At 38.4% G+C, this 27,758-nt stretch overlaps 1 protein-coding gene across 1 annotated transcript in view; it reads right to left on the reverse strand.

Moving 5' to 3' along the window:
* Positions 1–27,758, reverse strand: part of XRCC5 (X-ray repair cross complementing 5) — an 84,416-nt gene that overhangs the window by 36,190 nt on the left and 20,468 nt on the right. Inside the window, exons 9-16 of the mRNA XM_069467382.1 lie at positions 26,909–27,021; positions 25,303–25,365; positions 21,021–21,158; positions 20,124–20,214; positions 17,646–17,779; positions 10,944–11,140; positions 2,323–2,416; positions 447–516 (exon numbers count right to left, since the gene is read on the reverse strand). Of these exons, the coding sequence (XP_069323483.1) occupies positions 447–516; positions 2,323–2,416; positions 10,944–11,140; positions 17,646–17,779; positions 20,124–20,214; positions 21,021–21,158; positions 25,303–25,365; positions 26,909–27,021 (900 nt within the window). The remainder of the gene's footprint in view (positions 1–446; positions 517–2,322; positions 2,417–10,943; positions 11,141–17,645; positions 17,780–20,123; positions 20,215–21,020; positions 21,159–25,302; positions 25,366–26,908; positions 27,022–27,758) is intronic.

The raw sequence follows: 27,758 nt of genomic DNA on the forward strand, positions 1-27,758 counted from the left end.
TAGGGGCAGCAGCAAGGTCTCTCTGGTACTACTATAAATGGGGCTCAAATTCTTAGGACTGTAACAAGAATTCTGTCCCTGAAAATAGGAAGATATGACACGAAAATGTTTTACTACAAGTTTACTCACAAGATCCAAAAAAACTTTAATTAAGTAGAACTAAAAGCTCCAAGGTTCTGACCCAGTTTCCTTAACAAGGAGACATACAAATTAGTTCTCTGTTTGGCAGATCTGTGCTGAGTTTACCTTCAGGTGCTCATAATGTCACCTGGCGGGGGGGGGGGGGGGGGCCTAACAAGGGACAATCACAAAGACTATCAGTAAAAGAAAATGCTGTCTAATGCATTACAACAAAAGACTACACTTACTAATCCAGATTTTAAATCAGTTAGTTTAACTAAGTACCTTCTCTTACATGCAAAGCCAATGGCATATATATCACTTACCTTCCTCAAAGCTGGCATTCTTCTGTCTCACTAAAACACGGAAGTTTTCAGCAGGATTTACGCTTCCAACCTAGAATATACCCACAGACAATAAACCTGCAGGTCACGTCTTTTTTTGGCAGCACCCCAGGCAATACAAGATGGCTTAATGTAGTAAATGTACTCTTATGAAACCAAAGACAAAGAGAAGGCTGTTTCTGTTCATTTTCATTTCCAGGGCTCTGTTCAACGCTAGCAGATTCCAGCGGTCAAACAGCTGCCCTCTGTATTTTCACTCACTTTTCTTTAAGCAAGCTGATTTCTTTCCAGAAGGGTCAGAAAAGTATTACAACCTAAGCCACCAGCCAGCCTAGCGTAAAGACTTTAGGAATTACAGACTGCCTGTACATCCTGACACTCAGCCAATTAGGAAGGGGAGGATTCTGCAGTGTGGGGTCAGTTCGGAATACATTTGCCCCACTAAGATGACATGAGAAATAACAGCCTGATGCTTGATTCACTGAAGTACCCTTTCTGAGGGACTGTTGCTGACCTTTTGGCATTGAAATTTTTCAGTAGAATATATAATATAAACATGCCCAAAGTTGAACACATCATCAAAAAATAAAAGCAGATTATGTAAAGAGATTTACTGTAGGCTAGGTGAGAAAGTTTTAAAGATGAAACTCTCTGCCCTTTCTGATTATACCTATGCCTTTAATCTGCTGGTTCCAACCCTAACAGGGCCTAAGTACTACCCAGCTCACAGGAAAGAAAACAATGGGGTCCCAAAATGTACCGAAGTTTCCAGTTTGCTCTCGTACAGCAAACAGAAAAGCTCTCAGAACAAATGAAATCATGATTGTTTTTCCTTTGCTATATAAAAAATCTAAATGAAATCCAAATCATTTTTCAGACATTCAATTTTTCTGAGAGAATTTCTGTTTGAGGTGTGAATAAAGGCATGTCTTATGACTATCCTTCCTAGTGTATTTCGTAATAAGGGACATTTTTTCTTTTTGAGACAGAGTCTCACTTTGTTGCCCAGGCTGAAGTGCAGTGCCAACATCACAGCTCACTGCAGCCTCAAACTCCTGGGCTCATGCAATCCTCCTGCCTCAGCCTCCTGAGCAGCTAGAACTACAGGCGCACACCACTACAACCAGCTAATTTTTTTTGTTTTTTGTAGAGACAAGGTCTCACTATTGCCCATGCTGGTCTCGAACTTCTGGCCTCAAGCAATTCTTCCTCCTTGGCCTCCCAAAGTGTCAGGATTACAGGCGTGAACCACTACGCCTGGCCAATAAGGGACAATTTTTAAGATTCCTTGATTCAGACCAATGCCACTTAAAATAAGGCAATATTTTCAAGTTCCAAAAACCTTCTCATTAAATAAAGATCTTAGGGGTCAAAGGATACTTAGTTTGGAGAAAACCTAAAACTTGTGAATCCTGTTCTAAGGTTGTATATTAGAAAAGAAATGGACCTATACTAACTTAAATTTTATGTATTAATACTTGGAGATTAAGACTCATATATTAACTCTCATTATCCTATCATTTTGACTAAATGGAAAGCTGCAAAATAAAGCTAACAACAAAATCTCTACAAAAAAATCTCAACACTGAGATGTTTCATGTTCTTTAGATTATAAAGAGCTCTACATCCTATATATCATATAGGTTATTCTACAGGTAATTCATGACAATAATTACTTAAAGGAAGAAAGGAAGAAGTACAGGATAGGCCTCCTTTATGGTTTATATAGAGAGAGGACCAGAGAAAGCCGTTATGATCTTATTTCAAAGAAAGAATGGACCAACAAAAAATGATGCAATCTCCCCCAAGCCCCAACCTTCCTGAGAAGGGGGAAGCACACTGCAAAAGCTCTGCTTACACTGGTGATGCTGCCTTCCGCCAGGCTGGAGACATTAAAACGGGCTTCCTCTTCCTCAGTCTTGCATTTTTTAGCAGTGGGTCCATCTTCATGACTAGAAAAGAAAGAAATGGTGTTTTTCCTCTTAAAATAAACAACACAAAAAACCAGAATGGCTGTTGTAAAAAGTTTTAACTTATTTTTCAAGCATCAAAAATAAACAGCTGCACTTAGTCCTTCTTTACAAACAGCCTGCCTCCCTTTCTCAGCCATAGGGCTCCTGACAGCACGACCTGAAGCAGCCCTGCCTTTGTTTCACGGCAGTATAGGAATCAGAATTAGCAGTCACATCGCAACATCCTTGCAAAGGATGAAACTGCAAGCACAGGTAATGGAAACTTAACATTTAAGTAAGAAATCCATTTACACTTCAGATATTATTTGCTAGTTTCTGTCTCAGAATTGATAGATATTAGCCTTCCATGTACAAAGAAGATCTTTGTGTTCAACAGCCCATCTTCTCCATCATGTATATGAGAACTTCATAAGCTTCTACTTAAAACTGTCAAAACTTACTAGACAATCCTTAATTAAATATGCAAGAGCTTCCTCTTAGAGAAGTCTTAAACTATTTTAAAAGAAAACTCTTTCAAAAAAACCTTTTAATTTGTTCTTTTATAAACCTAATTTTGTTTTGGGCAATATGTTAACAGAGTCCCAAAGCATCAGTGTGCTAAGGGAAAGATGACTCTGAGAAAGTGTATCAAACATCTTGCCTCAAGGAACATGCTGGCTTTAATAGCCTGCCTTAAAGTCAAGAGGAGGTCAAGTTAATTGCAAAGGAGAAGAAAATCAAATCCAAAGACTATGCCCATAATCTCCCTTAAAATGCAGAACATAAAGATTTTTCACCCAGAGAAATAAGCAATCTGGAACAAAAGCAATGATCAAGAAATGGCTGTATGATAACAGAAATTAGTAACCAATATCTAGTATTTCTTTTTTTTTTTTTTATTTCAGCTTATTATGGGGGGTACAAAAGTTCAGGTTACATACGTTGCCCATGTACCGCCTATCCCCCAAGTCAGAGCTCTAGGAGTGTCCATTCCCAAGACAGTGCACATTGCACTCATCATGTAGGTATACACCCATCCCCTCCTCGCACGCCCCCCTTCCCGAGTCAGCACCTTTAAGTGTGACCATTCCCCAGATGGTGTGCAGCACACTCATCATGTAGGCATACACCCATCCCCTCCCCCCACCCCCCACCTCAGTCTGATATCCGATTAGTATCATTCCCAGATGTGAGTTTAGGTGATGATCAGGGAAACCAATTTTCTGGTGAGTACATGTGATGCTTGTTTTTCCATTCTTGGGATACTTCACTTAATATAATGGGTTCCAATTCTCTCCAGGAGAACCAAAGAGATGTCGTATCACTGTTATTTCTTATAGCTAAGTAATACTCCATGGTATACATATACCATAATTTACTAGTCCAATCATGAATTGATGGGCATTTGGGTTGTCTCCACATCTTTGTGATTGTGAATTGTGCTGCTATAAACATTCGGGTACAGGTGTCTTTGTCATAGAATGACTTATGTTCCTTTGGGTAGATGCCCATTATTTTATGACTAATAAAAATTGTGTGTTTATCATGTATAACAGGTTTTAAAATATGTGTACTTGTGGAGTGGCATAAACATTACCTCACATACTTATCATTTTTTTGTAGTGAGAATGGTTAAAATCTCTCTTAGTGACTTGCAAGACTAGTATTTCTAAATGTGTTGGTTTTTTGCTCAAAACCTCAACCTCCAGACAACAAGACTTAAAGAGGTTATCCTAAAAATGAAGCAAAGGAAAAAAAGACATAAGCTGGCTTCCTCAGTGGTATTTCAATAATGAATCTTCTCTTACAGGTAGGCAAAAGAACTACAGTAATCATCACAGCCATACATATACAAATTAAAAGTTTTATTACTTGACATCTTTCCCATTCACCACTAACCTTTTTCCCTTTGGGAAGTACAGAAGAGGTAAGTGGAAGACAGAAGGATGGGAACCAGGAAATATCAAAAGGGGTAAGTCATCCAGAGCTCTTTCCTTGCAAGTAGACTAAAAAACAAACACACAAAGCCTTCACGGCAAAAATGGAAGAAAAATGCACAAACCCAAGGAAGAATAAAATAACATTAGAAGTTGAATCTGTTAAAAAGAAAAAAGGTCCCAGCCATCCATTTTGGTTAGCTTTTGCCAGTTCTTCCCAAGCAACAGGCAACAACATGGTACTGCTGAAGATCTGGAGACGAAAGACCTGGATGCTAGTCTTAATTTTGCCACTAACTGGCCCTGGAATCTTACACCTTGAAGATGTTCTCTGTGTGTTAACTTTTGTATATCTAGAGTTTAGAGTCTAGTAAGTTACTATCCTCTCTCAGCTTCAGTTTGCTCCTTAGGAGAACACTATGATGAAATACCATATTGTTCTTTTCCAAAAATACAAATAAACTTATATAATAGTATTAAGAAGCATCACACAAAGTACCATGCTAAGTTCTGCTGGAATACATGTTTGAATCACATGAAGAATTTTTTTTTTATTTCAGAGTATTATGAATTTCTTAAGCCCTTCAAAATAAGATTCTAGGGAAGGAAGGATAAAGAGACATACACACCAATTGTCCAGAACCAGGTGGATAAAAACAGCCCCAGAAATAAGCAAAAATAGTGAAAATTTAATAGGGTTAATATTCTCCAGGTCAAATCATTTAACAGCATTATTAGTAACTGTGCACATGTTAAACTCATAATATGTATGTGAAGTGGGAAAGGGTAAAAGACTCTCATCCCTAAATTATCTATGAATACATAATTTCTATTCTTAGATTTCTATCTAAGCTCTAGAAATTTCTCCATACAAGATCACAGTTGACGAATCTTAATAGCTGCTGCATTTGGATGGTAGGAACACATGTAATTTGTTTTTTCTGCTTTTCTCATTTTCTTTCAAAAATATATATAAATTTTGTAATTCATTTGTTCAGTCTAACATTTACTGAATACCTACTATATGTCAGCCATGAAGCTAGACTCTAAACTCTAGATATACCAAAATTAATATTAATACATAATCAACACCTCTAAGAAGTTCAGCCAAATAAAAAAATGAATACATAAACAGGCAATAAACAAAATACTGTGATAGGCAGCATATCCCTTTTGGAAGATAGCAAGTAGCTATATTAGGCTTGAGCATGAGGTACAAGCTAGGAAATGGTGAGAGATGGAGCTAGAAAATATTAAATTATGAGGCATGAAAAATGTGAGGAAAGAAAATGGTTTTTTCTAGGTAGCTGGATTATGGATAGACGCTTCTTTTCTTTCTGCTTATCTGGCTTTTCTCATTTGATCAACAAAGTTTGATCTTATGCTGAAGATAATAGGAATCCACTAAAGCACGGGATTTTAACCAGGAATCCAAAGATGACATCAAAAAATCTGTGAACCACCTCAAATTATATTCTAAACTTCAAAACTTGGTATGTTAGGGCATTTTTCTGGGGAGAGGGTCCATAGCTTTTGTATCAAACAGGTCCATCACACACACACGCACACACACACACGATTAAGAATCACTGCTTTAAAAGAATTTTAAGCAAAGGAGTGATGTGATCAGATTTGTTTTCTTAAAAAGTCACTCAGGTATTAGAATGGATTGGAAAGGGATAAGACTGGAATGAGGGGAGTCAGTGAAGAGGTTAGTTTGGTGAATAAGGCTAAAATGAGAAGGCCTATTATAAAAGCAATGGCAGTGGGCGATGCCAATAACAGCTGACATTTCTTTTTAATGCTTACCATGTGCTAGTCACTATGCTAAGCACATTTAAGTCATCTCAGTTAAACTTTGTAACAGCCCTGTGAGTTAGGTATTATCAGTGTCCTTTTACAGATAAGCAAACCAAGGCTCCAAAGAATTCAATCACTTGTCTAAAGCATGCAGTTAGTAAGGGGTCAGAACTCACTTTGTACTCTTAACCATTTTCCTATCCAGCCTCCTGAAAGGCAGGTATTTGTTATTGCTACTTGACACTGAGTGACTTGCCAATTTCAGCTGCTATTAAGGGGAAATGCTTGGGTTTAGATTCAAATCTGACTCCAAAATCAATGCTATTGCCTGAAGCAAAAAGGATGGATTTGAGATAATTTCAATACAAGTTGGTAAGCCAACTAGATGTGGAATGTAAAATGGATATGGATGACTCCTAGGAAATTAGGCATCATTCACTGAAATAGAGAATAATTGCATAAAGAAGGGCTTGAAAGGAGCATGGAAGGAGGAAGAAGATGACAAAGTCATTTCTGAACTTGAAGAACCTACAGACACTTAAGCTATCCAGTGGATAGGATGGAGATCTGGGCCACAGATAGATATTTAGTAGTTTTTGAGGCCCTATATATGAAGTAATAAAAGATCTTGCCTTTGCATTGCTAAGGCAAAATGACATTATGGATAAGAGTGCAAAGTCTGGAGTCAGATTGCTTGCATTCAAATCATTACCCTGACACTTACCAACTGTGATGCTGGGCAAGTTCCTTATCTCCTCTAATCCTCAGTCTCCTCAGCTTTAAGATGGGTGGAGGTCAATAAAAGAACCTCCTTCACAGGCAGGCCAAGTGAAGCCAAGAGGGTAACACATGTAAAGCTCTCAGCATCATACTTGTGTTCAGTAAATGTTAGCTATTTCTGAGGACAAGTCCTACAGAATACCAACACTCAATGTTGGGGTAACAAAAGCAGCCCCCAGAGGAATCTGAGAGGAAGTCGCTAAAGACTTAGAAAACAAAGTCTAGAGAAGTAAAAGTTAAGGAAGGTACACGAGTTTCAAGAGAGAAAGATAGTTGACCATGTCAAGTGCTACAAAGCAGTCAGGAAAGAAAAGGACTGCACAGCTGAAGTGAGCTGAGCGGTTGGTGTTCTTTGGAAAGCTAGTTTCAAGGAAGTGGTGGGGGTAGAAGCCCAAGACAATGACAGCTAAGAAAAGAAGCAGGGCAGACTGTTCTTCCAATAACCTGGCTTCTGGAAGGAAAGATAATAATTATATTAGTAATTAGTAACAGGTAGTAATTAGAGGGAGGAAGCTGGGGGGCACTATTTTATTTTGTTTTAGATGAATGGAATGTTAACATGAGGAAAGAAAGGAGCTGGTAGAGAGGGAGAAACTGAAAATATAGAAAGAGAAGAAATTCTTAATGGACTAAGGTATCGGATAAAACAGAAAAAGGGATCCCAGGACACAGGTAAGGGATTCACTGTAGACAGGATGAGGTGCCCTATTTTGCTGAGAGAGGAAAGAAGGAAGTAAAGGCACATGCAAAAACACGTTTTTGGATAACATGGGCCTGAAAATTGAGGAATTCCCACTTATGGGCTTCCATTTTCTCTGTGAAATCATCGCCACCACCATCATCGTCATTGTTATCACTAACGTGCCAGGGACATGACTAGAACTTTTAAAATCATTGTGTTGGGTGCTAGGGATACATACAACAGTGAACAGTGTATTATATGGCTCAATTTACCCCCATGAAAACCCTACGAGACAGACATTCATTCCTACTATCCCTATTTTACCCACGAAGAAGCTGAGGCCTAGAGAAGATGAGCAATCCATGCCCAAGTCACACTGCAGAACAAGAGGACCAACTCACATTGGCTGACTCTGGAGTCTTCAGTGCTAACCATCACCAAGTGAGGCTGTCTGCTGAGAGTATGTAGGGAGGAGTCTTAGGAGACTTGAAAGAGCAGAAAACTTTAGTTTATCTGCATAGAGACAAATAGAATTCAAGATCATGTCTGCATCAGTTGTGCAAGCAGCATTAGACCCTAGGTGTCCTAGTTCTCATGCAAGTTCCCTGTCAAGAGATGATATTTTCATTTCAAGGATGTACATCAACATTAAAGGAAGCAGTGCTTTTATATGATAAGGGTAATATTTAGTATATTTTGGGACTACAATATCAAATAGTGCTCTTATCTGCTTGAAATGAAGAAATCACTTCTAACACTAGATATTCAACAGGTCCAAGACAACATCAGACCTTCTCAAATGTTCAGTGTTTTTATTGATAATGATACTACTTTAGGTTTTGACTATCACCTTCCCTCTAATATATTCATGTGCCACATAAGTCAACGATAAATTGCATATACAATAGTGGTGCCATAAGATTATAATGGAGCTGAAACACTCCTATAGCCTAATGACACTGCGGCCATCATGACATCACAGTGCAATGCATTACCTTACCTTTTCTATCTTTAGATATGTTTAGATACAAAAATACCACTCTGTTACAATTAAGTGTGTATGGTATTCAGTACAGTAACATGCTGGACAGGTTTGTAACCTAGGCGTGTACTGGGCTGTAACATCTAGGTTTGTATAAGTACATTCACTCTATGATGTTCACATGATGATGAAATTGCCTAATGATGCAATTCTGAGAATGTATCCCTGTTGATAAGTGAAGCATATCTATCTATAGCTCGAAGTGCTTTAATATCTGTGATTTCATTGCTATAATATCTCTTGAGAGGAGGCTGTTTTTAAATGGAGAAAATCTCATAAAGGTAAAATTGTTTAACCAAAATCAGATCAAGAATGGCAAAGTAGGAATGAACACTAGTGATTCCCAGCTCAGGATTCTTGTCTCAAGACTACGAAACTTCCTCAGCAGACATTTGCCAACTCCTCAATCTTCTCCTCGTCCCTCCACTGAAAATAAGTACCCTGAATACAGGGATGATGAATACATACAAAAATACTACTAATTGCTAGCAGGTTTTATTTCCTTAGGGGAACTACCTCTAAAACTGATTGGAGCCCTTATTGTAGAAATTGAGGGTTTCAAGAACCTTGCGGAAGAATGGCTGAGGCATTCTTCTTGCATACAGGAGGCACTCAAATATTTGCGAAATGCGTCATTTCTACCGTTCTTAAAAACTGAGATTTCTGAGAAGAAAGGGGGTAGAACAGGAGTGTGAGTAGGTGTGTGTGAGTGAGATAATTCTCAGGCCCCAGGCAGATAACTTGGCTGTGTTGCAAACCATTATGGGAGGAAAGAACAAGAGCTCAGCACACCCAAGCTTCCAGAAGAGTAAGTGGCAGGACTAGAGCCCAAGGTGTAATCCACAGCAGGGATCAAATCACAGAACAACAGCCTTCTGAATCTGTGTGGTGTGTTTTTTTAACCAGCTAATTTACATTTTAATCAAAGGGAGGAGGGGGAAATGGCCCATTTCTTTCCCACATCACCAGAAGGTAATCAAGATCATGAACTAGAGTTTTAATACATACAGAGAGAATAGCACGGTGATTGCAGTGAGCCTGGAGCAAGGTACCATGGGAAAAAAAAGGCCAAAGACTTTTATTGAATTGTTCTAAAACACTAATCCAGAGGCACGCAGGCAGATGAGGACAGCAGAGAAGAGAAAGTGGATTTTTAGGGACACTCTTCCTATGTCCTTAAAGAAGAAGGCATGATAGGCTAAAAAGGAATATAAACCTCCCCAGAATGTGTCAGGAATACACATGATACAATTCGTCAGTACATTTTTTAAAATTCTGACAAAGCTCAGAGTGTTAACCTCTAGAAAGCCGCAGAAAACAAATATTTCTATTCAAGTTAGACAACAATTCTCTAAATCAATGATTTATAGAAACTTGTGAAGGTTTCTGGAAATTACTCAGTACACTTCCACTGAGGTATTTATAAATAATAAACTTTGCCAATAAAGATACAGCTGTGGGGAGGGAATAAAAAAAAAAGAAAAAAAAAATCATGGTCTAAAACCAGGTCTCAAAATGCAGCCTAAAGAAATACATAGATTATTCTGGTGTGAGAAAAAAAGTCAATAACTAGTTGACCTAAACCTGGTAAAATCAATGTTACATATCCAAATAATTCTGGATAATCAAGAATAGTATCTTCTGGGTTATTTTTATTTTGTTTTGAATGGAAATGGCTACAGATTGTGAACAGAATTTGATGAGGGAAAATACATAATAGCCACTTAAAGCTTGATTTAAGGATTACATGAAAAGCATTCTGTAATCCTTAAACTACAATTATCTTGCAAATGGCATAACCAACTACATCACTGATACCTAATAAAACAGCTAAAAAGGGCTAGATTTTTCACTCTCCTTTTTACTTTTCCTCCAAAAATCTCATTGATAGTCTTGACATCTAACCTCCCAACCAAAAAAACCTATGACCTTCAACACTCTCCTCTCATCCTTAGCATCTCACTTTAAAAAGGGTAAAATTTAGCCTTAGATATTCAAAAACTTTGCTTAGCCTTCCTATGTATAATTCACCAAGAATCTGATGCTGATCAAAAAGTCAACAACCCAGTAAGTAGCTCTAAAGGTGAACAGCAAGGATAAAATATGACTACAGTGGACAGATACAAGAAACCAGTATTTCAATGCTAGGGCCAAATGGCACAAGTTTCTTCCTTCCAACCGTTTAATTCTACAGACCCCTATGCAACACCCTGATTTCAGAGCCATGCCAAACTATTACCAATCTTACGTGCTCCAACATTCAATACAACTCCACTGAGTACTTACTTGTCTTGGAAAATATCCTGAGCAGTTACTTGATCCTTTTTCTTGATGGCTTCAGTCAGAGGGAAAAGGGTCTTTATTTTAGAGAGAGGAATCTGACATTTTGCTGTCACCTCAGTGGGGGGATCCAGCATATTCAAAATGTGCTGCTGAACTGGGGGCAGAGGCTCCTGCGGATGTAAAGCTCTGTGCAGCAGGCACTGTTGGAAAAGGTACAAGGATTTTAAAACACATTTGGAGACATCGTATACAGCTTCTGTATATTTTCTGATCAGGGATCCCCCATCTTCAGTTTGGGAGGCCTAAGTGATCCATATTGTATGTAGAAGACAACAAAGAGGGTTGGCCTAGAACCACCTTTATATAAGCAAGACATTGGCAATGCCTAATACCAATTGTGAAAACACATCCAAGCCTAGCAGCAATATCTTCTGTAGATTTCTTGGAAAGGAGCTTCACCTTATAAAAAGAAGCTGTGGCTTTAACTACTTGGGGAATATGCAAGGTCCCCTAAGAAACCTAATTCCAAGAGCTTCTGACAATCTGAGATTATAACCTTTTCATTATAATCTTTTTACTTCCTTTAATTATACTGTGCTTTCTCTCTCACTTAATCCTAGAAAATGCTGTGAGGTGGATGAAACAGGTGGCTAAGGAGGCTGCTCGTGCTCAGTGAGTCCAGGAAGGAGAAAGAGCTGAGAGCACTGAGTTGCTTCAGACGTCCCAAGAGTGCTGAGTGTGCACTTTTCTCCACGCGTCTATCACCTCTCCCCCTCCCCACTGCTACCGCTCTTGCCTGGGCCCCACACCTCTCCTCTGGTCTATCACAGTCACCACCCACCCGGCCTCCCAGCTTCTCCTTCCACTGTCCCACTACAGTTAAGGGGTCTGAGAATGAGCCTGTCACCATACCCTGGGAAGTCCCACATGACGTGGCCCTGCCTGCCTCACTGACAGCATCCTGGCCACTGCCCCGCTCCCTGACAACCCTGCTCACTCATATGCCAACCTCATCCTGCTTTCAGGTCCTGGGCTTAATGCTCCCTCTGCCTCTTCTGCCTTTCCCTAGACCTTGACAGCGTTGGCTCATTTTATCATTCTGGTCTTTGCTCACAAATTATGTCCTCAGAGAGGCTTCTTTGACAGTGTATATAAAGTAGCACCTCCACCCCATCCTACCACCCAATCATTCTTAATCATTTCTCTTATTTTGTATGTTTTTACAGCCTTTATTATTACTTTATCATTACCTAAAATTACCTTATCCATTTTTTAATTTATCTGTTATTAAGTCTAGGCCTCCTCCTGGAAAGCAGGGATCTTGTCTTCTTTACTGTTGAATTCCAAACACTAAAAATAGGGCCTGGCACATAATAAGCACCTGACAGACACTGGTTGAAGGAATAAAGTGCTCTTTCCCAGAGTTCTAGTTGTTGACAGAGGTATCAGGAAGCAGCACCAAGAGCAGGGCCAAGATCAAGGCCAGGAGAGGTTTCCCACTGCCCATGTGAGTGGAGATCTGCACAACAGGCCACTTCCATTCAATCACCTACACTACCTTGACTCTACTGACCCAGGCCTTGGCGGTACTTATATCTGCCCAGAAAAGTAAATGCCCTAAAAGGAGCGTAGAAAGGTAAGCATTTAAAAAACAAACAAAAAAAATAAATAAATAAAAGGAAGAAATGAAATGAAACTATCAGTTCATTGATATTTTCCTTCCATTGATAAATTCCAAAATTAGGTAGGAGAATAAGGATTCAATTACTCCCACTCTTAAACAACTTATACATTAGTAATTCTGAAGAAAAAACCAGCTTGGCATGGTGGTGTGTGCCTGTAGTCCCAATTACTTGGGAGGCTGAGGTGGGAGAATCACTTGAGCCCAAGATTTTGGGCCAGCCTGGACAATATAGCGAGACCCTGTCTCAAAAGAAAAAAACAACAAAACAACAGGGAGCTGAATGAATAGCTCCTGTAATTTCAAAATACTGTTTCATATCACAAAGTATATGATTTAAACTATCCCATGGATTCTTTTCCTACACCGAAGGAAATGTGAGCTAGAAGTTTCCATTTTTAAAAAAAAATAGGCCAGGTACAGTGGCTCATGCCTGTAATCCGAGCACTCTGAGAGGCCAAGGTGGGAGGAGTGCTTGAGCTCAGGAGTTCAAGACCAGCCTGAGCAAGAGTGAGAGACCCCGTCGCTACTAAAAATAGAAATATTATCCGGGCATGGTCGCACGCACTTGTAGTCCCAGCTACTTGGGAGGCTGAGGCAGGAGGATTGCTTGAGCCCAGGAGTTTGCGGATACAGTGAACTACCATGATGCCACTGCTCTCTACCCAGATGATGGAGTAAGACTATCTCAAAAAAATAAAATAAAATAAAATAAAAAATACATAGAAGATACTTAGGTTTAATAGTGAATATTATCCAAGAGTCAATGTCCTATAAATTCAGAAAACCCTAAAGTTTTAAGTACCAATTTCCTCCAGAAATTCCATGTGCTACCCCTCTGGCTTTCAGCCACCAACCACAACTCTTCCTTCTCCATAGTATATTGATTCATTTCGGAGTTTGACTCCTGCTTTCCTCTTTCTTAATTACTTGACTTTCTCTTGAGTATCAATAACATCAAGCCTGTTTAATGTAAAGCAAAAGGGGAAACCAAAATGGTCCCAAACCCTGTGACTAGACCCTAACCTTCTTGTGCATAATCTTAATCACAGTGCTCTCCCTCAATTCACTAAAATATCTCAACAGATTAGAAAGTCCTAAAGATAGATGTAAGCAGTAATCAAACACCCAATACAGCAGACTACCTCTCGTATGCTCTTAAAGATCCTATCTGTGATATACAATGATATGTTTTGGAAAAGAGCTAGAACAACCAAGGGATAAATATCCTGCCCAGCCTCCCTACTGAAAAACATTCTGGACACTCAGTATAAACAATCCAGGCAATCTTTTCAAACAGTGTTGTCATCCATACGTCAATGGTAAAGGATCTACAAGTGATGTTCTGAAGTATCAACCTCTCTCTCATATGTTCTCAAATGTCACATTTTAGATAAATAAAGGTAAGTGGGATACTTATAAAATCCGTTCAAGCAAAAAATTCCAATTCATTAAAAAAAATGAGGTTATGAGAAAGTGACATTTTTTAGTGACTAGGAAGCTGAGATCACAATCCTTGATCTATTTATTTCTCTTCTAAGCAACTGTTACTCCTTGATGTGTTTTTTACAGTTTGAAAAAGATTAGAGAAAAAACCTACAGGCCCTATGGCTAACTCAGAAATTACTAATACATTGATTTCAGCAACATTGTATCAATTATTCAAAAGGTAGTTTTAACTGTACACTTGACAAAAGACGTATTTTCAGAATTTCCTTCCAAAATTAAAATTAAGTTAACCTCCAGCCAATGAATTGATTATTAATCTCTCCGTCCTTCTCCCAGCTCATTCACCCTCAACTATAGATATTTCATTGAAAGAGAAAAAAGACATCTTCCTGGGTCCCACATCCTCCCGTAGATTACTATGTCCTTTCCCTCCATCAGGAAACCTTTCTCCTCTAGGCATTGTAACCTGGCTTCTACCCCATTACTCAACTGATACTGGGTCCCCAAAGTCATCAAAGACAGTAATCCCTAAAGGCCCTCTGCCAAGCTCACCTTTACTCACCATCGTGCAACATCTGACTTGGGATTCCTTGCTTACAGACACTTCTCTTCTTGTACCTTCCATGATGCCAGTTTCCCCTAGTTCTTTCTACCTCTCTGAGCTTTGTTGTGGGGTAGAGGTACAAGCATTGGGTTTTGTTTTTTAACAGCCCTTCCTTGTGTGTCTATGCCTAATTATCCACGCATATGTTGGGGTTCAGTACTTCGTTCTCTTTCCTTCTCACTCACTGTGCTCTCCCAGGTGATCCTGTTCACTTCTTTTTCTACCTAAATGAGGAAGACTCTCAAATCTATACATTTAGACCTACCTTCTCTTGTGGGCTCTGAATCACTATTTCCAACTTCCCACTGAGTGTCTGTATTGGGAGATCCAACAAACACCTCAGATTTAACACTTGGGAAAATAAATAAATTACCTTTTCCATCTGTTATTCCATATTCCTTATCACAAATACTGGTGACACCATCCTTTCAGTCACCCCAGCTAGGATCCTGTTCTCTTCAATTCCTCTTTATTTCTCATCAACCGCCATCCAGTATCTCAAGTTCTACCTACTCTACCTTCTAAAGGCCTTCAGAATCTGCTCTCCTCTCCACACTCTCCACCACTGCTTTAACTCAACCCTTCATGTGGGCCACTGCAGGTTTCCCAGCTGGTCTCTAGTCCATCTCCTATGCCGCCCCACCAGAACTGTTTTTTTAAAAATCATGTCACCCACTTGCTGATAAAATTCTTTCATGATTACCCACTTCCATTAAATCCAAACTACTTGAGTGTGGCCTACAAGGTTCTTCACAATCTACCTGCTACTTAGCTTCCCCTTTCCATCATTTTCCCATAGAGAACCTATTCCCCAGCCAAATGGAACTATCTGTGGATCCCTAGACACACCCCACTTCTTCATATTTTCATGCCTTTGTACATGCCATTTCTTTTGCATGGCATGGTCTCCTGCCATCATGCATGCCCTTTTTTCTTTTAGAACTCTAAATCTTAATTCCGTAGTGAAGCCTTCCTTAAGCTACCTAGTTGCAAGCATCTCTTTCTCCTCTTCTTCCCATTGTGTTTTCCCACCACTGTTGTAACTACTGGTTTTCTCTCTCTCTACTTCTCTAACTTCTCTAAAGGAATCCTTGAAAATAGAGAGCTTATAGCATCTTTAGCACATGGCACACTAATAGTACACACTCCTTTTGTTTTTTTTTTTAAAAAGGTGAATCCAATTTATACATGCCCTAGTGAAAATACCTCTTCACACGGATAAGCCATATTAAAAACTCACCCCCCACAAAAGCAAGTAAAGTTGGTAAGTTGTAAAAATCAAAGTTGCCAGTGCTTGCAGCTTTGAAAAATAAAAATGCCTGCATTTATGGCTTTTATCTGTTCATTATTCCAACAAACATTTATTGAATATAAATAGAGCTCACCCTAGACAAATCTGCCAAGTAGCAGAAGTTTCTCTTTTTCTCCATAGTGACCTGTTCGGACAAGGTTCCAACTGGTCTACTACATGCTTCCCTACAAATGGCACAGGCCTTCAGGTCTTCAAAGTCACTTGTCAAAAACACCGTTTTGTTTTTTTTTTAAATCAGTAATTTATACATGATTACACTTAGAATACTAGGGTACAGATAGTCCCCAATTCATGATGGTTCAATTTACAATTTTTCAACCTAACAATGGTGTGACAGCGATACACATACAACAGAAATTGGAAGGATACTCTCTTGTAATGCTGGGCAGTGCTATCGAGCCACAGCTCCAGTTAGTCACGGGATCTCGAGGGTAAACAACCAACACTCTACAGCATACTGTGTTGCCAGATGATTTTGACCAATTGTAGGTAAATGTAAGTGTTCTGGGCACGTTTAAGGTAGGCTAGGCTAAGCTATGATATTTGGGAGGTTGAGTGTCTTAAAGATATTTTCAACTTAGATAGAGTTATAGGGACATAACTCCATCACAAATCGAGTAACATCAGTATTTACTGAGTCAGCCTTTTACATGTTAAGCTTCATGTTTCTAACTTTAGAATAAAAGATTTTTTTTTCACTACTTAAACGAATTATAAGCATCAAAAAAATTGGCAGTTTCTTTTGAGTAGAGAATCCCTTGAATCACAACAGATCCCAATATGGACTTGAGCTAGTTAAGGATGTTTTGTGAAGTGATTCAAAAGAGACAACCTATGGTCTCTCCATCACATGCCCTGTGCCCCTTCCTGCCCCCAGAAGTGGGCCTTCCACTCCTCTGTGGGGAAGGGTTTGCCTGAAAAAGCTGCTTGTGATTTTTCTTTCAGTGTTGTGCGGGTCAAGGAAACCTATGTCCTGCTGTCATTAACTTAATCCAGGACTGGAATATTCCTTCCCCTTCAACCTTGGTCTATGCTTCCTCTTCCTGAGCATAAATCAGCTCTCTTGTCAACTTCCCCAATTTACCTTGATCCAATCTCCACCTTCCAATTCCTTTGTCCTAAGAAATACATATTTTATATTTTTCTGTATTTTAATTACTCTTTAATAGTTTCATAGTATAACCTCTTTATCTGACCTGTATTCTACCTAAAATTATGAAATTTTTGACAAATGTAGCACTGGAACACTTCTTCCCTAATAGTGGTTATATTATTATATAGTTCATAGAATTTCTCTTACTATTTTGATATTAAAAAAAACAAACAAAAACCTCATGCACATACAAGAGAAAGACCTGAAAAAGCACAAAATAATATGCTTTTCATTAAGACCTTCTGTATTTTTTTTTAAACTAGCCTTCTTCCAGATTTAAAAAAAAAAAAAAAGCATTCTAACTTTACTTTTCTTTCTAAGAGCTCAGGATATTTTTATCTTTTGAAGTAGGAAGAAGATGATGTTATTCTCCCATAAAATAGATAGAGCAAATGGGGCCCTCAGAAGATAAAGATGTTTATTTGGGACTGGCCAATTACCAAAACTTTTCATGTAATTGTCTTTCATTTAAATGAAATATGACTGGTTCATCTTTCCTCTCTCACCTGAAATAATCTTTGAAATTGAGGATTTGGGATTTTGGTGGTTGAAAACAAGTCTTCAATGGTGTCTTCCTCCTCATCTTTCTTTACCAAGCTCATGGAGTCAATCAAAGCATCAACAGCACTCAACTGTGACTCTTAAAACAAAGATAAATAGAGAAACAGAAAGAAAAATTATTACCTCTATTATTCTCCACTAAAACAAATGCTTTCCGTTTATAGATATTTGCAGCAATATTGGCAGGTTATAGAGTCCTGGCTCTGCAAAAAATATTCTCTAGTTACTTAAGTACTTAACCCGAGTCTCGGTTTGCTTATCCATGAAAAGAGCTATTTAGAGTAATTGACTGCTTAGGTCCCAGCCCTACCATTCACTGATCCTTTGATAATGGAGTACCGTATCAAAAGCAAGAGTTTGTTCCAGGGAATATGGACATACAAAATCCAACTTCCACAAGGAGATTCAAACATAATATTCAATATTCAATGAGATACTATTAAAAACTCTGTAATCAGCTAAAGGATAAAAACATCAAAAGGAAAAATAAAACCCCTTTAGTAATGAAGCATAAGCTTTATAAGGATTTACTGTAACTTTTAGCACAGTCTAGCACCTTAACAGGAAGACACCACTGAACCAGAATGAGCTGACTCCTTCCCAATCTACATAGGCAGAATCAGCTCTTTCCTCTCGCAAAGTCTCATGACATTAATCACACTGCACATCTGCACAGCTGTGTACATGTCTTACTCTACTCCATTCAAACTTTAAAACTTCCTTGAGAGCAGAAATATGACATCCTCTTTTTTATGTGTCTCGTAATACCTAACAGAAAGCAAGTGTTCCTCAATAAAAATCTACCAAGTCAACAAAAACGGCAAAGCCCAAAGCACTGTGGATGAAAGGCAACTCTCCCCAAAATGCTTCTACCGAAACTACCATGTGTAACTGTCATTCTGCTGATTCAGAATGAAACAGTGCTGAACTAAGCACTGTTTTTGGATCATTCACAGTCACCAGGCAAAGGTAGAAAAGAGTGTGCAGTTCCTGAAAAGTACATTATGCTTCTCTTCTTCACCTTTTCAAATATTCCTTTTGTATAATCACAACAAAATAAATGAGCATATGGATATTTATCATGAGACATTTCTTTTCTATCTGCTTTTGGACTTTCTAGGGGAGGTTTCAGGCCATTGCACAGCCATCACCGTCTTAAGCTGGCTAATTCAGCGTCCACCCGGCAAAAGGCAAAAGATAGGACTTGGATATGTGAACATTCAGTGATTTTTACCTACTACTACAAGTTAGTAACAGGCCAGATCATTGTGGCATTGCATGTCCCTTCATAAAGGTCTGCTTGGGAAATAGGCCAAATAGCTTTAAGGATCCATTTTTCCAATGGTGAAAATGTAAACAAATATGTTAACTCACAGAAAATAGATCAACAGATCAAAAGATATTTAATGTTTTGGCTCCTGAATGATTTATGTCTATAAGATAATTTATCAACAAAGTTCTCTTTTTAAAGCATTCTATTTATCTAAAAGCTTGGCATTATCAAGAGGTAGAGACAGAATAACACTGTAACACAGTGGCAACTTCTATACATTCAGTTCCATGCCTGCCTCCACTGTGATGCAGAGGGACTTGTCTCTAGAAAAGGTAAAGATACAGGTCCCTAGGGACACATTTGATTCTTGGCCTTTTCACAGCACACTGCTCCCAAAGGGTCTAACCACAATAACACACAGGGAGAACCCAGTTCTGAGATTTACCTCACAGTTCTCTCATCCTACACTGACACAGATAATACATTTTGTAAACTAAAATATCTACACATCATTTGTTGTTCTTTTTGGTCTGTGAGCTCTCAGCGGTAAGCTCTCTGGAAGACAGGCCCTGTGGCTGTCAGAATCATTCAGTATAACATCCTGACATTTGCAGCCAGGTGCTTAATAAAGGCCTCTCTCATCAAGCTTGAAGTAATTCCTAGAAGCCAGAAATAAGTAACAATGAGACCTGAACTGTTTACTGTAGTTACTGTAAACTACAAAGACAGAATAAAAAGAAAAGTTAATCTCCATCATTTTCAGTTTTCAGTTCAAAGTTACATAAGATTTTATGCAGGACACTGAAGTCACAGGTTTGATATCGCACACTGATTCACTTCAGCAGGGGCAAACCTCCTGCTCACAATTAGAGATGGCCATTCATTACCAACAAGCTGCTCCCTAGACACGTGCTCTATGTCAGAAGAGGGAACTAGACAGCGTTTGGAGAGTTCAGGGCAAACCTATCCCTACTAATGGAAAAACACCTGCCAAACCCTCTTCATCATTACTGTGTATAAGTATATGATTGGAATCCAACTAATTCTACCCTGTGAAATTCTGACCCTGACGAATGGCTGCAGACAGGTGAGTCCCCAAGAACAGTCTGTATGTAGAGCCAATTAGTAAGCTAAATGGAAATAAACTCACCCGTAGGAGTGAATTTCTTATTATTTTTCAAGGATGAAAACATGTACTGCCGCAAGTCTTCCATGAAAGGCAGCTGCACATACACTAAACACTAATGAGAAAGAAGGGGTAAAAGCAGAAACAACCAAATTAATGAAAAAATACAAAACTGGTCCCAAATCCTGTGAAACTGGCACAACAGATATATTTCAAAAATCAGACAGCTCAAATCTGGTACGTGAAAAGTAAAGTGTTTTGACTTTTGCCATTAGCTGTTCAAAACTACAAATAGTATGAAGAATATTAAACACAAAAGAAATGCTTCGAAGAAAGACTACCAAAGGATAATTATAAAATGCACGTCCAACACAACAAATGAGAAGACTGGGGTGATTGAAGGCTGATCTGGAAGTCAAGACATTTTGCCTTCTCTTTCCAGTTCTGCCATAGTAAGTTCTGAGAAAGAGGAAATGGCAAGGAATTTGTACTTTAAATAGGATACCCTTAAATAAACTGAATTTCACAAGGATCACAACAAAATCATATCCTCAACCTTTATTCATAGTCCCCATTAGTAAGGATGAAGGTAATTTCTTTTCCCATTTGGTTCTGAGAAGTCAAGAAGGATGAGAAGCAAGAAAAGGTCATGGTTAACCTCGCCCGATTCAATCTAATAAAAAGCTCCTTATAATTTATGTTCTTTCCTCACAACCAGAAGTGTGGTTCACGGACAAGCAGCATTGGCACTGCTTCAGGGAAATGCAGAATCTGGGCCCACTCCACATCTACAGTATCAGAACCTGCATTTTAACAAGATCCCCAGGTTAATTCTCACACACGTTACCAGTCGAGAAGCACTGCTTACGATAAAGGGACTGAAGGAAAAAAACATCAATAAAAAAGACCCATGGGTTTTACCTCGTAGGCCTCCTTGATGTAAGGAAAAGCCACACCAACTTGAGGATTCGCTCTTTTGTCATAAACATATCGAACGATGGCCACCATGTCTAATTCATCCAAAGCGTGAATCAGGGAGGAAAGTGCAACTGCTGCTGCCTAGTAAGAAAGAGGGATGCAATGTACAAACACATACCCAACATGGGAGAATTTTCACAACAAAACTAAATATGTAGAGTGTTACTCACTTTCTTCCCATTTCTGATTTTTTTCTAAAGTGCCCCTTTACCTACTTCAAGACCAAACTATACACATTTGCTTTTTTTAATGCTTTTCTTACTTTATTAAATTTTACTAATATTATTTAAGGGAAAAACACACAGTCAAGTAGGCTACATTGAAGAAATCTTATTTTTATGAGAGAGTTAAGAAACCACTAAGACATTTCCAGGTTTTATCTTCAGTGATGCTTCTTATCCTTATTCTGGGACTCCAGGTAATATTCAGCCCCTACGGCTACCACAAATGTAGCAAGTCCCCACCTGAATCCCTAAAAGGATTAAAAATAATGCACCAACAAAGGAAACACTGTTTGCAAAGCCACCCATGTATCTCAAAGCTTCACTGTGGCCCATGCCTTAGCCTTTGTGCAGCCAGCTTCTCGTGGACAGTTTCTAATGGTGTCCCTTCTATCTTCCACTGTTTATAATCTGGAAGTTCCATTTTACTATGTCCATATCCATGCGCCATGTCTGCCGGCAATCTGACCTCTCAGGACGCTCAACCCTCCAACCAGAGCCAACTGGAAACAGAGGTTTCCATTTGCTTTTGATCATATTTACTGTACCTCTTCTGGGACTTCTTTAAATCCTCTGCCTTATTGCTTCAACCTTCCTTCTCCTCTAATTTCACACCCTTCCCCTATAAATAAACTCCTATCTCAGCCTCCTAAACAAAATCTTTGTCGCTCTCTCTTCATAAATTGCTATCTGTATCTTTCCGTTCTTCACCCCTAAATATCATGAAATAATAGTCTTGCTGTTTCCACTGCTTAGAGCATAATTATTCTTCAATCTCATCTAGCTACTGCCCCCACTTCCTTACTGAAATTATCCTCTAAAGTCACCCACAACCTCCTAATTGCCAACTCCTTAGTTCCTACCATATTTGTTTGCCAGTAGCATCTGACCATCCCCCTTTCTCCCTCCACACCTTCTCCTTCTTTGGCTTCAGAAACAACATTCTCTCCTGATTATTCTACTTGTGGGCCACTCCTCCCCAAGCTCTTCTCATCTCCCAACCGAATTTTAAATTCTACTTTTGGTCTTTCTCTCCTCCTCTCACTCTAAAACTCTACTTGTGGATTATTTCATACAGTTCCATGAGTTGAAGAATCAAAAATCTGTATATTCAGCTTCAAAACTCTCCTAAGATCCAGACTTAGATTGACTACTGGCTGGCAGATATCTCATTTGGTATCTCATATGGCATCTTCAGGTATCTCAAACTGTCCATGACCAAAACTAAACTATCTTTCCCCCTCATTGTCCTCCTGGATTTATTTCTATTACCACCACCACACAGTCAACCAAACTAGAGGCCCCAAGATCTTTGATAATGCCACCTTTCTCATACTTCACCTTCAAGTGTTCACTGCACTCTACCAATTCTATCTCTATGCTGTCTCTCGAACTGATCCCTTCCATCACTGCCTCCCCTGTTCACAGAGCTGACCATGCCACTCCCTTCCATAAAAACCCAGGGGTTCCTCTACTCTAGCCTCACTGAGCTGATCATTGACTGGGCGCAGGTCTTGTATTTTCCCTCTCCTCTAGCTTTTGCTGATACCATTTTCTCCTAGCTATCATGCCCTCTCCAAATCCCTACCTTTCTAGTTTCCGATCCTTTTTCAAGGCTCAGTAAATCGACACCTTCTCCATTTCAGATTAACCTCAGTTAGCTCTTTCCCTCTGCAGAACTCCGCTGACATTGTGTACCTTTCTCAGTATCATAGCTAACCCGTATCAAAGTTAGCTATGTATATTCTCATTTCTTCCAGTAAAAACCTATGACCTCAATTCCTTGCCACCAAAATCCTCTGCAGATCTCACAATAGAATCATTACCTTTTCAGTTCAGTTCAAGGACTATTTACTCATTCTTTGCTAGCCACTGTCTTAGGCCCTGTGAGAAAGTAAAAATGAGTCCTTGACCTCACTGAACTAATTCATTCTTTATTAGTGGAAATGAGATATGTACCAAATATAGAAAGTGTATGTTCTAATAATAAGTCCCATCAGAGAGGACTAAATAAGCAAAATGGGAGTCTGAGGAAGAGATTACGTCCCCATTTGTTTGGAAGTCTTTATTTGTGTGTCTTTGACAGGACCAATGAGGATATTTAAAGGAAGGAAGGAAGGGGTCATGAGTGACTGCTACATTATAACACATTACTGCACTTGTGTATAACTCAACTAAAGCTTCATTTCCTTGCCTTTCTCTTCTCCCCTTCTCTTCCACATGCAGTGCAAATCAGCATATAAAAGTATAGATTCCCTATATAAAAATTATATGCTAATGACCAGGGAAAACATTCTCAAAAGGAATTATCCACAGAATCATAGAATATTTGAGTTAAAAAGAATAGCATTCATCTAGTTTAACAACCCACATGTGTATCTGACTGTTGGTAATAAAGACTCTGCTTAGAAACTTATGGGGATCTAACCATTTACAAGAAAATAACCCAATTGAAGACAGTAATTCTTATTGACAAAATAATTCCTCCACTTGAACAAGAACCACTACCTGTTAGTTCCAGTTCATGCCCTGATATGAAGCATAGTTTAACTTCTGTGCCACACAATAAACTCTAGATGTATGAGGAGTTACGTCTGTCATCCCTCTTGCTCCCTTACCTACCCACAAGTCTTCTTCATGTTTTTTTTTTACTGGAAGTCCTCATACGACATAGTTTCCTTATTCCCTGTTGATCTCAAAAGCTCCAATTAGATAATATCATTTTTTGACCATGACAGCAAAAACTGACACAAAGGGTAGGCCTTTGTCATTAGATGAAAATTTTTTTCTTGAGCGACCTCAAAGTGACCCTATAATATATAGAAATTAGTGTCTGTATGAGTCTGGATTTGAATTACATAATTCACAAGGCTGCCCTTAGCTAGTGAGTCCAGGTAATCAACCAACACAGCTTTGTGATATGATATTCCTCACTACTTACCCAGCATTCTTATAAAGTAATCAGAATTTTCTTTGTGTAAAGGGACAGTAAGTGGGAGTTAAAACTTTAGCAGAAGTTAAAAATGCAGCTAAGTTGTTTGACAGTGTATACCAAATTGGCAGGATTCCCAACAGGCTTTGTTTCAGGAGAAAGCCATGAACTAGGATTCTCAAATCCATAGAGCTCACTGTGCTCTAATGAATCCATTCAGTACACAGTAGAAGGTGAGCATTTCTTCTCCTAATTTTAACTGTTCTGATAGAATACTGGCATGTCCATCTACTAGCTCTGTAGCCAGTTACCTTTCAGAAGTGAGGAGAAAAAGAGGACTACCCTACTTACAACATCACCTGACCCCCAACCCAAACAAGCCCTCTACATCCAGTTTACTAGTTCCAAGTACAAAAACTTCAGGAACTTGGAAACCTGCTTAAGCTGCCTTAAACAGATACTAGATTGCAATCTCCCAGTGAAGATCAACATCTTCAAGGAAGTAAGTTCTGACTTAGAGGTCAAATAGAAAATATTTACAAAGAGGATAGGTGTGAGTATACAATGCAACTCATGGGTTGATAGCCAGGCAGAAACCAGCCTGGGAACAGAATATCTTGGGGAGATGGGAAAAGAGTACAAAGAGAGAGATGGAGAAGACGACAAATTTCCTCAGTGATGGAAGCAGAAGTAGTCCAGTCATCGAGGCACAACTCCAGGATGCTTATGTCAGCACTAAATGTTCAATGTTTACGAAAATCAAAACATCAACCTGACTCCAACCCTCCTTAACCTTGGACCATGAAATTCTCACACCTAAATGCAGTTGTTCAAAATGTTTTTAATATTTGTTTCGTCTCTATATCCTCAGGTCATGTGCTCATGCTAACACAAATTCATTTATCATTTCTCCATTTTCACAGTTTAACTGTAAATTTTCAGTGAATTTTTCCACTGCTGCTGTAAGAATTCATGTCATTTTAAACTACAGAAGCCCCAAACAACTAACTCACTTTCATAAAATGACAACTCAATTCTGTAGCACTACCTCAAAGACACGCTGCCAACTCACCTCATCATTTTTTGCTGCAAAGACCTTTAGAACTTGATTTCCCATAAAGAATTTTCTCTGGACCTACAAAAGCAAGAGAGGAAAAAAAAAATTGGTTTTGAGCCAAAATAAGTCACATATATAACCATAATGCCACACATTACTAAGAAATTTTATTCAACATGTTCTTACTGAAAAACATCCACAGATACTAGAAACAAACTATTACTTGAGGTTCAATTCAATTCAATATAACAAATATCTGAGCATATAACACGTGTCCAACATTGTCTAGGTACTATAAACACAACAGAAAACAGGATATAATATTGTCCTTCAGGTGCTTAGATAAATATGAAATCAACTGCAGTGCTGTATCACAGTCCAGGGTCACATAGTGCTACAACACATAAGGGCACCAAGCTCAGTCATGAGGGGTCAGGGGATAGGTCTTTTCTGCCTGTCTGCAATTAGGCAGACCCAGTTTTCAATAGGTCGGTTTCTACAAACTGGTCTGACTGAGGGTTCTGCTTTACTGAGAAGACTCAGAAGCACTGCCATTAATAATCATAAGTTTTAAGTTTATAATCCTCCCAAAGTGAGTAATTTTATTTTTAAGAAAAGCACATTTAGTGTAACTTGTTAAAGAATTGTTAGGGACTCTCAACTTCTAAAAAGTAGTTATTCTCACCATTAAAAATCTTACAGACTTTAAATAAATACTTCCAATTTTCTGCTTATGAGTCTTGAAGATGTATATAACAGTTTGGGCATATCATGAAAAACATTCTCCCCAGCCTCATTGAATTACTCTAACACTGAATGAAGCATGCAGGGAATATATGCCTGAGCAATATAAAGAAGTTCAAATCCAGAATACTGGGTAATATTTATTTTCATTATAATGAAATTCTCACTTGAGTTTTCCTAGAACCAATAAAAATGTCTTCATCCCTACAGAGCTTGGATAAAATACACATAAAAAATATACTTTATAATTATTAATTATGTTTCATCTCTTTGGCTATCTATTTCAAGAACGTTTAATCTAAGATCTCTGAGAATCTTTTAACAACCCTTTCTAGGATAGTATATGGCATCTGATGGTGAATGACTACATGTCTCCTTGTGTCTATTTTGTGTATCTTTGCATTGGTTGCTAAAAAACATATAACCTATGGACAAGTTTCATATCTTAGAACTCTACATTGGACATTGAGAAGAAAGGTCATGACTGACACAAATCAATGATATTCTAAGATTTAATGGTCATTCAAATCCCAGAGAGACCTTTAATCCTAAAACGCTCCATTTTACACAACAGCTCAGAGAATGCAATATAATAGCAAAGAACTGGACGGTGTTTCTTTAAGACTACTATGAGCTAGAATGGCCAGCAAAGCTAAGAAGTCACTTAATTGAATCTGTTCCTCAGATTTATGCTAAGACTTCTCTATATCTTGGTTTTTCTCCTCAAAAATCAAGGCTGGAAACACTAACCTCCAGACTACTTTTAGAAAAACTAAAGATGAAGTAAATATATATTGTAAATAAAATGACTAATCAAAAGCACACCATTTCAAATAACAGCTAGGAAAAAGCACATTTATTTTGTTCACAATTGTACCTGAGAAGATCTACAAAATCCCAAAACAGAGAAGCACTTCCCCTCTGATCTGTATTTCATTTGTTCCTCATCCACTTTAGAGAAAGGAACTATATCACTTCCATAGCGGAACCCTAGAGAACAAGAGAAGAGCATCTGTTAAGCATATGGGGCCTCATTTTCTACAAGCTGAAATTAGCTCTATGCATACATTAACAATACATGCACACTCCAGAGCAAGCCTCTGTCTTCTACTCCCTGGAATTGAATTACTGGCCCTTGTGATCAATGAGGAAAAAGCAGCAGCAGATACACAAACCATATATACAATATAGAGACGATTAAAATCTAATTACATTTTTAAAGTAGCATCTTCTGTAATCTAGTTACCTTAATGATTATCCAGCCTAGAATAAAAAATGTAGCAAATGCAATGTACTAGTTATCCTCCAAAGAGAAACCATGGTTGACTAAAGTACAGCATGATTTGTAAACATAATAACAAGAACACATTTATTCAGAAACCTGGAGACCCATAGAGAAAAATGCCGATACGAAATTTTCAGAACAAAATGTTCTTCAAAATGCATGCTGGAGATATACAAAAATGCCTAACAGAAGAAGCTAAAACTCTCCTGTTTAGAAATATTTACTTGATAAGTTGCAGATTTTCCTGCATTTAAATTTATTTCTGGGATTTGATTGTTTATTTTTTCTTTTTAATTACTTAGGATATTTATATAAATATGGGCTTGCGGCTTCTTAAAAAGAAAAAACCCACAAAATTCCAACCCTGTTCCATGTCCTCTACTCTATGGCAGATCATGTCCTTCCAATACAGAATATCTTATATATTTAGTGGTAAAAAGGA

Source organism: Eulemur rufifrons, chromosome 1 (genome assembly GCF_041146395.1).
Source record: "Eulemur rufifrons isolate Redbay chromosome 1, OSU_ERuf_1, whole genome shotgun sequence".
Classification (NCBI taxonomy): Eukaryota; Metazoa; Chordata; class Mammalia; order Primates; family Lemuridae; genus Eulemur; species Eulemur rufifrons.